This window comes from Pipistrellus kuhlii, unplaced genomic scaffold, assembly GCF_014108245.1.
Source record: "Pipistrellus kuhlii isolate mPipKuh1 unplaced genomic scaffold, mPipKuh1.p scaffold_m20_p_2, whole genome shotgun sequence".
Taxonomy (NCBI): Eukaryota; Metazoa; Chordata; class Mammalia; order Chiroptera; family Vespertilionidae; genus Pipistrellus; species Pipistrellus kuhlii.
Window position 1 is genome coordinate 60407824 of NW_023425515.1, and position 16335 is coordinate 60424158.

The window sequence follows — 16335 nt, forward strand, 5'->3', positions numbered from 1 at the left end:
ATTAGAATAGAGGCTAGTCTCTAATTGTGCCTGGCTTGGAATATATAAAGAAAAATACATAGAACCTTGTAGCTGACATTGGAAGTAAGGAGCAATGCAAACTATATAGTCCAAACTATATAGTCCTCTAGTATTACTAAATAGCTTGGAAGAGCTGGTGTCAGAGGAGAGAGAATATACTTACTATAAAGGATATAGAATGCATTATTAACACAATAGTCATCTGACCCAATGGTCGGTGACAATCTTTTTCTGTAAAAGTAAATATTTCTTTTGAGCTTTTTCATTTATTTTATTAATATTTTATTATTGTTTAAAGTATTACAAATGGTAGTACATATGTCTCCTTTTTCCCCCATTGACTTCCCCCCCTCCTAATCCCCAACACATTCCCTCACTCTCTAGTGTCTGTGTCCATTGGTTATGCTTATATGCATGCATACAAGTCTTTCAACCCCCTACCTTCCCCTGCCTTTCAGCTATAGTTCGAAAGTCTGTTTGATGCTTCTTTGTCTCTGTATCTATTTTTGCTTATCAGTTTATGATGTTCATTATATCCCACAAATGAGTGAGATCAGGTAATATTTATCTTTCTCTGACTGGCTTATTTCACTTAACATAATGCTCTTCAGTTCCATCCATGCTGTTGCAAATGGTAAGAATTCCTTCTTTCTTACAGCAACCTAATATTCCATTGTGTAGATGAATCACAGTTTTTAATCCACTCATCTGCTGATGGGCACTTAGGCTGTTTCTAAATCTTAACTATTGTAAATTGTGCTATTATGAACATAGGGGTGCATATATCCTTTCTGGTTGGTGTTTCTAGTTTCTTGGGATATATTACTAGAAGTGGGATCACTGGGTCAAATGGGAGTTCCATTTTTAGTTTTTTTTTAGGAAACTGCATACTGTTCTCCACAGTGGCTGCACCAGTCTGCATTCCCACCAGCAGTGTACCAGGGTTCCTTCTTCTCTGCATCTTCTCCAGCACTTGTCTTTTGTTGATTTGTTGATTATATCCATTCTGGCAGGTGTAAGATGGACTCTCATTATTGTATTGATTTGCATCTCTCAGGTTATTAGTGACATTGAGTATGTTTTCATATGTCTCCTGGCCTTCAGTATGTCCTCTTTGGTAAAGTCTCTATTTAGGTCCTTTGCCCATTTTTTGATTAGGTTATTTATCTTTATTTTTGTTAAGTCATAATGAGTCCCTTATAAATTTTGGAGATTAAATGCTTATTGGAGATATTATTGGCAAATACACTGAATGGCCAGATTATTATGATCTCTGAACACATAATAATCTGGCCACTCAGTGTGTGTGTGTGTGTGTGTGTATATATATATATATATATATATATATATATATATATATAGAGAGAGAGAGAGAGAGAGAGAGAGAGAGAGAGAGAGAGATGGGGGGGCAGTGCATGAATTCGTGCATAGGTAGGGTCTGGCCAGCCTAGCCAGGGAGGGGGGGCATGGGCAATTGGCCAGCCTGCCTGCTGGGGGAACTCTTGGTTGAGGGGACAATTTGCATATTAGCCTTTTATTATATAGGATATCCACTGAGTGGCCAGAAGATTATGTGTTCAGAGATCATAATCATCTGGCCACTCAGTGTATGTTCTCCCATGCAGTGGGCTTTCTTTTGCTGTGCATGAGCTTTTTATTTTGATGTAATCCCATTTTTTAAATTTTTTCCTTAGTTTCCATTGCCCTGGGAGCTGTGCTGGTAAAGATATTGCTACGACAAATGTCTGCTATTTTCTGCCTATGGCTTCTTCTAAGATTATTATGGTTTTCCATCTTACATATAAGTCCTTTGTCCATTTTGAGATTATTTTTGTGTATGGTGTAAGTTTGTGGTCTAGTTTCATTTTTTTTGCAAGTATTTGTCCAATTTTCCCAACACTGTTTTTTGAAGAGACTGTCTTGACTCCATTGTATACTTTTGCCTCCTTTGTCATATATTAATTAAGTATCATGGCTTATGTAGATTTCTGGGTTCTCTATTCTGTTCCACTGGTCTATATTTCTGTTTTTGTGCCAGTACGAGGCAGTTTTGAGAACAGTGGCTTTGTAGTATAGCTTGATATCTGGTATTGTGATCTCTCCAACTTTGTTCTTTCTCAAGATTGTTGCAGCTATTTGGGATCTTTTTTTATTCCCGATGAATTTTTGGAGCGTTTGTTCTATTGCCAAGTATGTCATTGGTATTTTAATGGAGATTGCATTAAATTTATGGAAATTTTAATTTTACCAATCCATGAGCATGGTATATTTTTTCATTTGTTTGTGTCTTCCTCTATCTTTTTTTTTCAGCATCCTATAGTTTTCTGAGTACAGGTCCTTTACCTCCTTGGTTAAATTTATTCCTAGGTATCTCAAATTTTTTTGCTGCAATGGCAAATGGAATTGTGTTTTTAGTTCCTCTTTCTGTGAGTTCATTATTGGTGTATAAAAAATCCATAGACTTCTGGGTGTTAACTTTGTATCCTGCTACATTGCTGAATTCATTTATTAAGTCTAGTAGTTTTTTGATGGCATCTTTAGGGTTTTCTATGTATAATATCATGTCAACTGTGAATAATGACAATTACATTTATTCTATATAAATATTTTATATTTTGTAGGCCATATAATCTCTGTCACAATTACTCAAATCTGTCATTGTAGTTCAAAGGCAGCTGTACTTTCATAGAAAATGTGTAAGTGAATTGTCATGACTTGTGTTCCAATAAGACTTTATTTACAAAACAGGCATTGAGAAATTTTGACTTAGGGACAATATTTTGCCAACACCTACTTCAGTCAGTCAGAATATGAATGAAAATGTGTATGAAAATGATTGACTTTCCCAAGCAAATTTAACCAGGGATGTAAAAAAATGATGGAAAACATGTATTCATGGAAAAACAAAAGCAGATCACTACTTTGTCATGAATAGGTTTTATAACCATATGATTTTGATACAAAAGCAATTTTAAGTGCAATTACTTATGACCTTCATGGAAGTTTGTTGACTTTTTAAAAAAAAAATCAAGTTGTAAACCTTTATTACAAATTAAAAATGAGGTTCTTAAAACTCAACCTGACCAAACATGAAACAATTTAAAAACCTTTAAAGAGAAAAAGCAGACTTAAAAACAACAACAACAACAGAAAACACATTGTCATCACCAAAAAGAGACATCTTTAGGAAAAAATTATAAAAACCCCATACTGCATAGATAGTTCTAATTATCTGTTCAATGGCAAAAAGCAAGCACTTAAGATTTTCAGCTCCAATCTTTTGTTCATTTCTTACTGCTGGGATTTCATATTCATTTCTTCTTGTTGGATGACTAAACCTTATACTATTTCACTCAAATATTCTGGAAAAGATAGTCTGGGAGAGGTGGTAAGTCTGCATTTACTCAGCCTGGCCCTGCTCAGCTTCCAGGGGCGTCGAATTCTCGGGTGGTGGATCAGCTGCTTTTGTCTCTTAATCATCTTGTGGTTTAAGGTTTTCTGGACCACTGCATCAGTAATTGAAGTTGTGTCAGTGCAGACATTGAGGCTTTCAGGTGGCTGCTGACCTTGGGTCTCATTTCCTTGATTTTCTTTATCTCCTTCATTGCCGTCCTCTCTAGGCTGTCTTTGGTGAGGAGGGTCCCTGTGGAATCGTGGTCTATAGCCCTAGTACATATTCTGTCTCATTGGTCTGCCTTGTTCTCCTGCACCCTGCTTGTCAGCACTCTCAATCACTTCTCCCTGCACAGGAAGGTTGGAATACCATAGTCGACACCCATAGGGTCTCCTCATGGATTAAGGTGGGAACCCTGGCCAGTGGGAGGGTGGGCACTGTTGGGCCTGGCTTTCAGGATCACTCTCTCATCACTCATTCTTTTTTTAAAAAATTTTTTTATTGATTTCAAAGAAGTAAAGAGAGAGAGAGAAAACATCAATTATGAGAGAGAATCATTGATCAGCTGCCTTCTGAATGCCCCACACTGGGGATAGAGCCCGAAATCCAGGCATATGCCTGACCAGGAATTGAATCGTGACCTCCTGGTTCATAGGTTGATACTTAACCACTGAGCCTCGCCGGCTTGGCTCATCACTAATTCTTTTCCCCACTCTCACTTTTCCGGTAAGTCTGCTGGTAATTGTGTGGAGGACCCTTGCCACGTGGGCAGCGTCTGTAATGGTTCCAGTCTGCTGCATATTTATGGCCTTGCACTGGAACTCTTCCACCAGGGCCTGTAACATTTGCCGCCTCATACTCTTTTCTCCTTCAACAATATCAAACTCCACAGTCTCTCCATCTCCTGTACTGCAAAGGTACTAGGTAAGAGGGTTATTCTTCTTTATGGCAGTCTGATGTACAAATACATCTTCCTTGATGTCATTTATGTTGCCAGAACCATATCCATTTTTTACATTGAACCATTTTATTTTTTCCAAATCTTCCCTGCAAAGACCTTCTTGTCCCCAACTACAGGCACCACTGATGTCAGGCTCTCCAGGTCAGGGCTCCTTGCCCCACTGCCCTGTGGTGTCAGCAGTGCTGAAGGAGTTGGGGTGGTGGGCAGCTACTGGGTTTCCACTCCTCTGCTCTTGGTTGCTGTGATGGTGACCTGGGCCAGCTGCATAGCTGGGCAGCTGCTGCTCTCCTCCTGGTGTGATGGTAACTAAGCCAGCAGGGCTGCATGGGGCTCTCTGGGGTCCATTCTCCACCCCCACTACTGATAAAAATCAATTTTTAAGTACTTCTGTAAACTTTACTATTTGGCAATAATTTTTTACTCTTCTTGCAATACAGTAAGTTAGACTGCCAAGGTTTCATGATCCTGTTAAAAGCCATACGACTCCTGGACCAGCTAAAAAGAATTCTATCACTCAGGGCAATTGCAGAAGCCAGAATGTCAGTGTTTTCCTGTGCCTGTTCCGTGAGTCCCAGCTCCCAGAGGGAGAACTGAGAGGGCCAGACGAAACCTGCACACACAATGGGTTGGATTACTGGAGGAGAAACCTGAGCTTAGAGAATTTAATAGTTTATGATGCACAGTTAGCTTTCCTCTCCTAAAGAGTTATTATCTTTAGTACACTGAACAATATAGTAAATCTGGCCCTTGCTCTGGAGAGAAACCTTGGTCTATCTTCCAAACTTTTCATTCACTCAAATATTCTGGAAAAGATAGTCTGGGAGAAAATCAACCAATGCCTCCACTCATAAGACCTGAGAAGCACAAGAAACCATGAGAATCAGCTCCCACATGCATAGATCTCACCCACCTCAATAGGTGCTCAGTATTTCCTTACGGAATGGATGTTGAATGGATGCCCAGAATAAAATTCATATATATTTTTGTGATAAACAACATAAATTATATAAAGCTGCATTAACTTCCCACACACTGCTATTCTTCCACACACAACTTCTATATAAGCCACGGCTAGTTATTTGTAGTTTCTAGAATTTGATATAATTGCTTACTCCCTTGTGGGTTTTATGCATGATAATCCATCTGTCTGAAATATCTTTTTTCCTCTTATATGCCTGAAAATCTCCTAGATATTTCTAGAGGTCATGCAATGTATAATACTTCCTAGTTAAAAAGATAAAATGGACATTGATATATGCACTAACTTTCCACTATAATTGGTAATAATCTGATGGAAAAGTATAAAAATCTGACAGTTAAGACAGCAGCACTTATTACATTATGATATATGTTTTCCTCTTTTGTTGGAGATAAGAGTATTTAATGTGTAGTCTATGCTTATAGAAGGATGGATAAATGAGTAAATGACATATTTTTTTATATTATTAGGTTCTAAGATATATTGATGCCATACAATGGATGGATTCACAATTATTTTTTTATTTATTTACACCAGTAATTATCTTTAATGTTGCATTTGACATGGATGTTTACATGTTCCAGAAGTTATTTTGGCAGGTAAAAAAATATTCTTTTCCAATATCATTCACTAGTGAACCACCACATTTTATCTATGTTTAAATTTTTAAAAATTTTGCTCAAAATTAAGAAATAAAGAAGAAAGAGGGAAAGTACAAGGTGTGAAAGAAGTAAAATAAACTTTATATTTTAGTAAATATGCTATATCTTGACAAATGTCTACCTAACTGAATACTCAGGAAAAAAAATATGGGAAAAAATAATGTTGAAAATCTGAGTGATAGAAGTAACAGTAGTTATGATTTTATCTCTGACATGCTATAAGAGAGTTACTGTGAAATCTATTAGGTCTAGAAAAATAAATTTATTAATAAAGGTAATGTTTTAAATACTCTCTTTCTAAAACTCCCCACACCCACATGGCGAAGAAAAAGACAAAGAATATTTACAGAAACAACTATTACTCTAATTTACAAACTGTTGTGATTTTTTTCTAATTATGTGAGATTTTGACCTCACCTAGAAAAGACCATGAGGCAAAATACTCCAGATCTTAAGCAGGGGTGCATTTTTTTCAAATTAAAAAACAAACAAACAAACAATTTTATAAATATAAAGCCATTACCTAAACTATATTAGAAGCAAAACTATTAAAACAATGTATACTTGAAAGAGTCTAGAAAAATGGAGGCCATAAAAATGACTCAAAAAATGAAATAAAAAAGACTCTGTATATATAAAAGCCCAGCAACTGAACACTGGAATGACCAGAACAACCGGTCAACCAGTCACTATGACATGCACTGACCACAAGGGAACAGATCCTTAATGCAGGAGCTTCCCCCTGGTGGTCAGTGTGCTCCCACTGTGGGAGCACTGCTTGGCTGACTAGGTCAGAAGGTGGGGTCCACAACCACTTGGCTGACCAGACTAGAGGTGCTCCCACAACAGGCCAATCCCTGTAAGCCATGCCCCCAACCAGTGCAGGAATTCATGAACTGGCCTCTAGTAGAAATATAAAAGTAGTTTGGTCTGGTGATTTCTGCCTATCTGTCTTCTGAGTCTGTTCAACTCTGGAGGTCAGCTGAGGAAGGAAGATGAGCTAGATGGCTCATGTGTCTGATGGCTAGGTACTAGTAGTGTTGGCTTTAGGCAATAGGTGTCACTGCCACACATATATTTCATCATCTAGGAGGTTGTTACAGGACTAGAGGCCTGGCACAAAATTCGTGCACAGGGGGGCAGTCCCCTCAGTCCAGCCTGAACTCTTTCCCAATCCAGGACCCCTTGGGGGATGTTCGATTGGGCCTAAACTGGCAGTCAGATATCTCTCTCACAATCCAGGACTGCTGGCTCCTAACCACTCACCTGCCTGTCTGCCTGATCACTCCTAACCACTCTGCCTGCCTGATCACCCATAACTGCTTACCTGCCTGCTTGCCTTAATGCCCCTAACCACTTGCCTGCCTGCCTGATCACCTCTAACCCCTCTGTCTGCCTGATTTTCCTTAACCACTCACCTGCCTATCTGATCACCCCTGACAACTCACCTTCTTACTTTTTCACCCCTAACCACTTTGCCTGCCTGCCTGATCGTCTCTAACTGCCTCTGCTTCAGCCACTGTCTGGAATGTTCCTGGAAGGTCGTTTGGCTGGCAGGTCTAATTAGCATATTATGCTTTTATTATTATTATAGATTCTTCATGGTGGGTGCAGAGTCTCAGACATCCATCAGTAGGAGAGAGAAAGCTGGTATTTGCTAGTGCATTTCAAGTTTCTCCTTGCAACATATGTGCTCTTAACTCCTTTTAGCCAAAATGAACCACACGACTCACTGAAAGTCAGAGTAGGAGATAACCACGCATTGGTGTGGCTCCAGGAAGCAGAATTGCTGCTGCCACTTTAGTAAGCATCATGCCATGTGATTTATTGAGGTATCAACATCAGCTATGTAATGGAAGGACAATGATTTGGACCTCAATCTGCTTGTCTCAGAGCCTATTTTAATGTATTCCTCTGAACAGGAGTTAGTAATATAATAATCCTGGCCACTAAAACCTTAGAAATAAGAACTTACCCATCCTAGAAGTAACTGTTCTATGGGGCCTTTATTTTTTCTCACTATCCATCAAGCTTTATCCATAGAAGACCCCTCTGAGTAGTGCCACATAAATACTCTATCATGGTTCTGCCATTTCTAAAATTGATTTAATGATGTATGATCAACTGGCTTAATCACTCAGCACTAGCACCTGCACCAGGTCTCCTGTGCTAGAATCCAGTGTTCACTCCCTAATTCATTTTGTATGAGTGTCTCTTACAATTAGAGAGCACTAAGTAATCAGAAGGCAGCAAGAGCATTTCACATCATTATTATGAAATCACTAGAGGCCTGATGCCTGCAAGAATGGGCCTTCCTTCACCCGGCTGCCAACATAGCCTTCACTCCAGCCAGAGCTGCTTTTCTGCCTTCCCATGCTGCCCATGGAGTTGCTAGGGCAGTGCAAAATGCCTGAAATGGTGATGACACAAGCATCCCACCCTGACCCTGGCCTCTCAGAGCCTGTGTATGCAAATTAACCTGCCATCTTTGTTAGGTTAATTTGCATGCTCAATCCTGATTTGCTGGTGGATGTCACAAAGTTAAGGTCAATTTTCATCTTTTCTTTTAGTGTAGATTATAATTGCTCTTTTATTTTATTATTTTTAAGTGAGATAATTGACATATATGTAACATTATATTAGTTTTAGGTATGTAACATAATGATTTGATATTTGTATATATTTTGAAGTGACCATCAAAATAAGTCTAATTAATATACAGATATGCAATGTGGCAGTATTAACTATAGCCACCATACTGTATATTGCATCCCCATGATTTATTTATTTTCTAATTGTACCTTTTGAGCACTTCACCCTTTTCACCAACCCCCCTTCCCTTAGCCTCTGACAACTATCCATCTGTTCTCTGTATTCATGAGTTGATGCTTTTTTCTTTTGGGGTGCACATATAAGTGAGTTCACATGGTATTTGTGTTTCCTTGTCTGACTTATTTTACTTAGCATAACGTCCTAAATGTCTATCCATATTGTCACAAATGGAAAGATTTTCTTCTTTTTGTTAAGGCTAAATAATATTTCATTATATACATATATATCACATTTTCTTTACCCATTCACATTCATCCATTGATAAACATTTAAAGTTGCTTCCATGTCTTGGGTATTGTAAATAATATTTCACTGAACATGGGTGTGCAGTTCTGAATTCTTATACATAATTTCAGGACAATCACATTTTCCCAACTCCATTTGGGAATAAAGTTGATAAGTAGACATCTCAGGTAGAATATGGAAAAGTAGAAGGTGATGTTGGGAAGGCAGAAGGTAGGTAGATTTTTCAGTCCTAAAATAACAGAATTTTGATTTTCATATTTTCTATAGTCCTCTGCAATTTTCCTACATTTTTTCTGTTATATTTTCTTTCTCTTTTTCTTTTTTGACACCTTTTTAAAATTTATGTTCTTTTTTATGTTATAGACTATGTCTCAGTTTTTATGCATAGTCAAATGTGTATGCATGTATGAATATGCATGTATTTAAGGTATGTATGTATATACCTCACACATACATAGCTATATTTAATATCCTTATAAAAAAATAAGTTTATTTTTTTAATTATAATATGGTATTTCTTAGGTCCTAAGAATCTCATTGCAATATATTCCTTTTATTTCCAGAGTTTCAAACACATAATTATTAAATAAGATAATTTAAAATTTCTGTTGATAACTTGTATGTGATTGTACATCTTTAATAAATCTGCTGGTCTGCTTTTTAAAAGTCAATATAATTTTCTATTTGTAAAATTTATTTGCAGATAATTTTAATTACAATTCCTGGATTTTGTATCAATTATTCTTTAATTCTTTGGTATCTGACATCTGTGAATAAATTACATTTGAGAACCACCCCTTGGTTATTATTTTCAGCTATCCTTTTGAGTTCAGATCCCATGCTGACTGCAGCTGCTATAAGAGACCTTGGTAGGTATATTTTTCTCCTTTCTTTTATTTAAAATATCATATTCTATACTTAAGTTGTCTATTTTTAAGATCTATTGTTCACTGCTTTTCATGATGTGAAGTGTGTCACTGAGGCACTGGGACTGAGCATAGAAATTTGGGTGATAATGCTTAGAACATAATAAAATGCAAGTGATGGGCTTACTTATTATATATGCTTAAAGTCTTATATTCAATTATGGAATAGATCAGGGGATTATTTGGAATCCTTGACTTTATACATGCTTCTACCTTGTACCAACAGAACAGTTCTGGAGCTTTACAATATTGCATATACTATATTTTGGTGACATTTGTATTGCCCAACACCTCTTTTCCTTTGAGAACACTGCCATTTACAAAAACAAAACAAACAAACAAACAAGAAAAACACACTCACACACACACAAAAAACACAGAAAACAAAAAAAACCTTTTTGAGTCAATGTCAACATTTAAACCAAAAGCCTGAGAAGTACAAAACAATAAAATCATTAATCACACAGTATTCAGTGCGTACTATTTTGGAGAACACATAAGTAAAATACCAAATGAATGTAATCCATTGAAAATATGAGAGCCTTATTCAAGAAAAAGAGAAACCTAATCTGTTTTTCCTCAGCACTTTTTAATAATGATAACTAGAGCATTAGTTTTAAGAAAGAATTTGTATGTGGTGCACGAAATTCATGCAGTTGGGGGGAGGTGGGGTATTCCTCAGCCCAGATTGTGAGTGGGCGCCAGCCAGGCCGAGGGACTCTACTAGTGCACGACTGGGGTCAGGGAGGGATGCAGAGATTGGCCAGCTGGGGAGGGCTCCCAGGCATGTCTAGCCCATTTCACTCAGTCCTGATTGACAGGACCCCAGCAGCAGGCTAACGCACCAGTTGGAGCACCTGCCCCTCTGTGGTCAGTGCATGCCATAGTGAGCAGTTGAGCGGCCTTATCATTTCATTAGCATATTAAACTTTGATTAGTCGAATGGCTGACCGGATGACCAGATACTTAGCAAGCATATTAGGCTTTTATTATATAGGAGAATATGAGTGAAATCATATAGTTAACTTTTTCTGTCTGACTTATTTCATGTCACATAACGTTCTCAAGGTCCATCCATGTTGTAGCAGAAGCGGTACAACCCTATGGGAGCCACAGAGGCTCAAAACTATGGTTCTATTTTCTAAAATAAAATATTTATACAAAACTATCAGTTTTTTCTGAGTAACAACTCCAAAACATAGTGGCTTAAAACAATAATTATGTATAAGTTTTCACGAGTCTGGCAGTTCTGTTGATATGAGCTGGGCTCTGCTGACCTTAGCTAGGCTCACTAACAAATCTGCTGGAGGGTCATCTAAACACTGAGTGATCTAAGATGTCCTCAACTAGGAGGATCGATGTTTTCTTTAAGTAATTCTCACATCCATCCAGCAGTGTAGCCAGGAAATGCTGCCTTCATGGTGACAGGAGTCCCAAGAGAGAGGAAGAAGAAATATAGCTCAAGCTTCTGCTTGTATCGTTACATGGCCAAACAGACTGGATCTCTTCAGTGAAAGAGAAACTGCTGAAGTCTTACAGCGAAAGGCATCAATGCAGGATAGGTGAAGGAGTGAGCCATCAAGGCAATTGAGCTTCCACAAGAACAGACTGCCTTGCTTTTCTTCTCTTCTAAGAGCATACTTACTGTATTAGGTTGTGATCACAGCTGTAGAGTGGTTGGTCTACAGGGCTTTTACCATGCAATGTTTCCTTCCTGTGGAAATTTGGAAAATCATCAAAGTTGCTCCAAGTTATAGATTTGTCACAATAGACACATTTAATAGCACAGAAAAATTATAATTAATGGCCCCCTAAACTTAGAATATAATAATAAATGAAGGAAAATTAGGATCAAAATAGATAATATCAAGGTGCTCTCCATTCATGGAGTTTGATTTCTAAAACCACTAAAAGGAATGTATAGGAAAATCAGACAATTTGTGTACCCTTCACTAGGTACAGTGTTATAAAGTCTTGGTTTATGAATTTACTTTATCTTGTCATTTTTTTATGTTGCCATAAATACATGATGTAAGTATTTATATAGGCCAAATCACTGAATTTTTTTTAAAAAAGTGAATTTTGTTATTTCATCTGCCTTGAAATAAGGAATGAGAGCTCTAGTTGATTATCTCAATTGCATCAACCATAATCAAGCACGGTTAATTTGGTACTTAATTATGATGGTCTAGACTTAACTTACAGTTAATATGTAATTACATTTTCTTAAAGAGAGTTTTCAAACATGACTAAAGTTTAAGTATGTAGTAAAAGTATGTAGTGTATATCCATAGCTAAGAATATTTTTCTACTTACTGAAATTTTATTTTCTTCACCTAAAATATTTTTTCCTTCCATAGGTCTTTCTAGGAGCCTCATTAATTTAATTAATGGAGAAAGTCTGGTAACCGCTATAATGTCTTATAATATGTTTACTAGTATCATGGATTTTAACACCGACCTGAAAAGTATGAACCATTCCTTAGGTAAGGATCTATTTTTTAATTTATCTTTATTGTTGAAAGTATTACAGATGCCCCCTTTTGTTCCCTCATTGACCCCCTCATCCCTTCTCTTAACTCCAACCCCAGGCCTTCACTGCATTATTTTCTGTGTTCATGGATTATGCATATAAATTATTTGGTTAATCTATTCCTGTCTCTCACCCCTTTCCTCTGAGAATTGTCAGTCTGTTGCATGCTTTCATGTCTCCATCAGTTTATTTTGTTCATTAGAGTCCACATATAAATGAGATCATGTGATACTTGTCTTTATCTGACTGGCTTATTTCACTTAGCATAATACTTTCCAGAAAAAGATCTTTTATTGTCTGAAAACTGACATTGATTTTGTAATATCTTATGACAAATTATAATTTACAAGCATAATAATGAGTATCAGTATAGTGTCTTACCTTTTAAAAAGCACTGCATCTCTTTACAAAACATGTCTCTTATTTCATAGCAGTTGTAATTTTATTGTGAGGTGTGTTGGGACTTCCATGAGGATGCTTATAAGAGCAGCACTCCTCCACAGGCCTAGGCTGAACCATTATACTTGACAGTAAGAATGAGAGCTGTTGATGTGTTGAAGATGAACTCAGAAGATAAGCCAGGTAGTGAGTGCATTCACCAGTGAAGAGAAGAGTCAGCTTCCCTTCCCTTTCTGTTGGTGTTACAGAATTTCTAGGTGATCGAAAAATACACAGGAGTACTTGGAGATTTAGGATAAACCCATTTATTTTCAGATGTTTCACATGTACTAGTACAGTGACTCAAGGGGTCCGTTCTCCAAATCCTGAGTCCCCCAATATGGTGGAAGTTTTTCCTTTATACCCTTTGGCTTTTTTGTTCCCCGAATATGGATCAGAATTCCAGACCTTTTGTGGGCTTTGCAAAAAGCCCTGTGTGTTGGGATGGGGGACATGAGACCACATCTAAAGGCCTGGCCTGGAGCCAGTGCTGACAACCCCCTCTGGGGGTTGTGTATGGTTCATGGTTTATGGCCTCTATAAAATGGGAGTATTTAGGTAAATAGGTCTTGCAAGACCAGATAATTAAGGAAGGGGCAGTGACTTGTCTATAGGCTAACAAGAATGTGCATTAGGGACAGTGATTAACTAGGTACAGAGTTCGGCTGCTAGCCTCCTACATTCTTTCACAAATGGAGTTAGTTATCGGCTAGCAAGAGTGTGCATTAGAAGGCAGGTTGCTGGCACAGATTCAGATTTAGATTGCTGCCCAATATTTTTTTTTTTTATCTTCCCCCATCATTGGGATCATGTCCCTGCAAGCAACACAGAAAGCTCTCAGCACAAGTGTGAGTTCTATAGTCATCTACAAGGCCTGAAAGCAGTGCCTGTAAGCAGAGAAATTGGAAGGTGCCCATGAGCTCATTTAACACATTCAGGGAGTGTCTTGAACCATAAGTATTTTTTTCCTTTAAAATATGTATTTGTGTGTGTATAAAATAAATGAAATACGTGTAATTACCACTCAGGATAAAAATATATATATAGTGTTACCAGTGCATCCAAAAGTATCTTATGTACTTCTCTCTGATCAAAACCCAATACCTTCCTCCTAGAACAGTGGTTTGTAGAGTAGTGACTGAATATGGGGAAGGGGGTCCATAGGACCCTTTGAGGTTGTCTATAAAGTCCAATATTTTTATAATACTGCTAAGAAGTTATTGATCTTTTTTACTGTGTTGCCATTTGCACTGATTTTGGAAGAACAATAATCACAGTCTTCTGGAGAAAATTGCTAATGTGTAGTTATTCCACTCACGGGATGTCTTCCGTGTTCCAAGGCCTTCTGCAGCATCATCTCATTCCACCTCCCTATGCCTTGGGGTGGGGGATGTTTAAGAGGTGCTTCCAGACCTCATTCTAATACATCAAGGGGTCTATATGATGCCAAATAATCAATTTTGTTGAAATGGGATTTTTTTCTGCTTCCCCCCCCCCCACCCCGATCCCAGAAATTAAACATAACTCAAATTATCTTTCCAAACACTCAGAAAAAGTTTTAGCCACCATTGCTTTCCCTGACCCTGGAGAGTACTTTATTGCTGGACAGCCAGAGACCCTGTTTATTTCTATTTTGACTCATCATGCCTTACATATTAATAATCAATGCCTAAAACTCAGAATTGAAGACTATTTTCCCCCCAAGAAGACCCATTTATGGGACAATCATCCTCTCGCGTCTTCTTCAAGGAATCAGGTCCACGTGATGGACAATTATTCTACTTGGTCAAAAGAAGCACTCACCTTTTGTTTCCCTCTGTATCAAATTAGCTTACCCAGGCCATGGCAGCTTGGAACTCTGTGGTGAACCTAGAATTCCATTTTAGCACAAAAAGGTACATCCTCTAAAATGCTTCATGTATGTTATCTATGGTGTGTGAGAAAGCCAAGTACCACACACATACAAACTCTTTCAAAATCCAAATAAAAAGAAAAGTAACCCAATATAGTAATCAGGGACTTTCACCATAAAACTTCCTGCAGATAAAAACACAGTAAAAAAAAATCAATAACTTCTTAGCAGTATTATAAAAATGATTTCCTGAAAATGGCTCAAGTGATTCACACACACACACACACACACACACACACACACACACAATATCTATATTCAGAAGCCTCTTAAAAACTCTCAAGGACCACCCTTAGAAGAAACTGAAAAAATTCAAAGAAGTACAGTTTTACATACCGGACCTCATTTAAGATATTAAATATTGACAACAAAATTTCAGGGATCTGTCAGATGTGATATCTATAGACTAATCAAGAGAACTTTCTTGCTATTACATTGACTTAAAAGAAAAAAAAAGAAAGAGAAAAGAAAGGTACTAATGTGGAATATCATTCATTCATTCATTAATTCAACAATTATTTATTGATATGTTCTCAGTTATAGTTCTTATTTAAGGCCCTGGTGGTTCAGCCATGACCATAATAGTCCTGCCTTTCATAGAACTTGCCTCATAATTTTTATAATAACCAATGGGACACAATTTTTTCATTTGTTTAGGTTTTAGAGAAGTAAAAATTATAAACAATCACCCTACTAAAATATAATAGTAACAACTAAAAATAATAAAAGCTCTGTTATTTTCTTAGTCTTTAGGGCTTTCTCTGAATTTTTAATAGTTTTGAAAGAAAAAAAATCCTTTAAGAAACTTAATAAGTTTTACTGATATTTCATTGTTATCTATTGACACAATTGTGAGTAATTTTCACATAATTATTTTTATAACTCATTTGAACAGTTGCTTTATCTTTGAAATTAGCACGTTTCATAAGAAGGGAAACAATTAAGAAAAGTTATTACACGTAGAATTCTTACCTTTTCCAACTTGAGTGTTAAAAGTTTAAGAACATTGTAAGACATAATAGATTTGTTTTGGGGCTTTTCCTGGCCTAATAAGTCAGCTCAGTGACATTTTACTGATTAAAAGCTATTTTCCTTTCTTAAAGGAGAAAGCAGTTTTTATACTGGGTCTTCTAACTCCAGTTCCTTGCATCCTTGTTAAACCAGAGTAGGCCTCTCTTGTTTTAATTACAGAAGGTGCTGGAATTTCAAAATTATCAAAGTGCCTAAATCCATGCCTGGGACTGATTTGACTTAGAGACTTAGAAGGCCATTCATGAAACTCTCCTTCCACATTCATGCTATCCCTACAGCTCTTTCTACTCGGCAAATGTTCAATGCCGAGGCTAAAGACAAAGAGAATTTTAAAAGCGGCAAGAGACAAGCAGGTAGTTTCCTACAAGGGAATTCCCATACAACTGTCAGCTGATTTCT

At 37.2% G+C, this 16335-nt stretch overlaps 1 protein-coding gene across 1 annotated transcript in view; it reads left to right on the forward strand.

Annotated features, from left to right (window-relative positions):
- The window catches only part of SLC9C1 (solute carrier family 9 member C1), a 101570-nt gene that overhangs the window by 4854 nt on the left and 80381 nt on the right, over positions 1–16335 (forward strand). The window contains exons 4-6 of the mRNA XM_045583781.1: positions 5826–5954; positions 9799–9964; positions 12382–12507. Of these exons, the coding sequence (XP_045439737.1) occupies positions 5826–5954; positions 9799–9964; positions 12382–12507 (421 nt within the window). The remainder of the gene's footprint in view (positions 1–5825; positions 5955–9798; positions 9965–12381; positions 12508–16335) is intronic.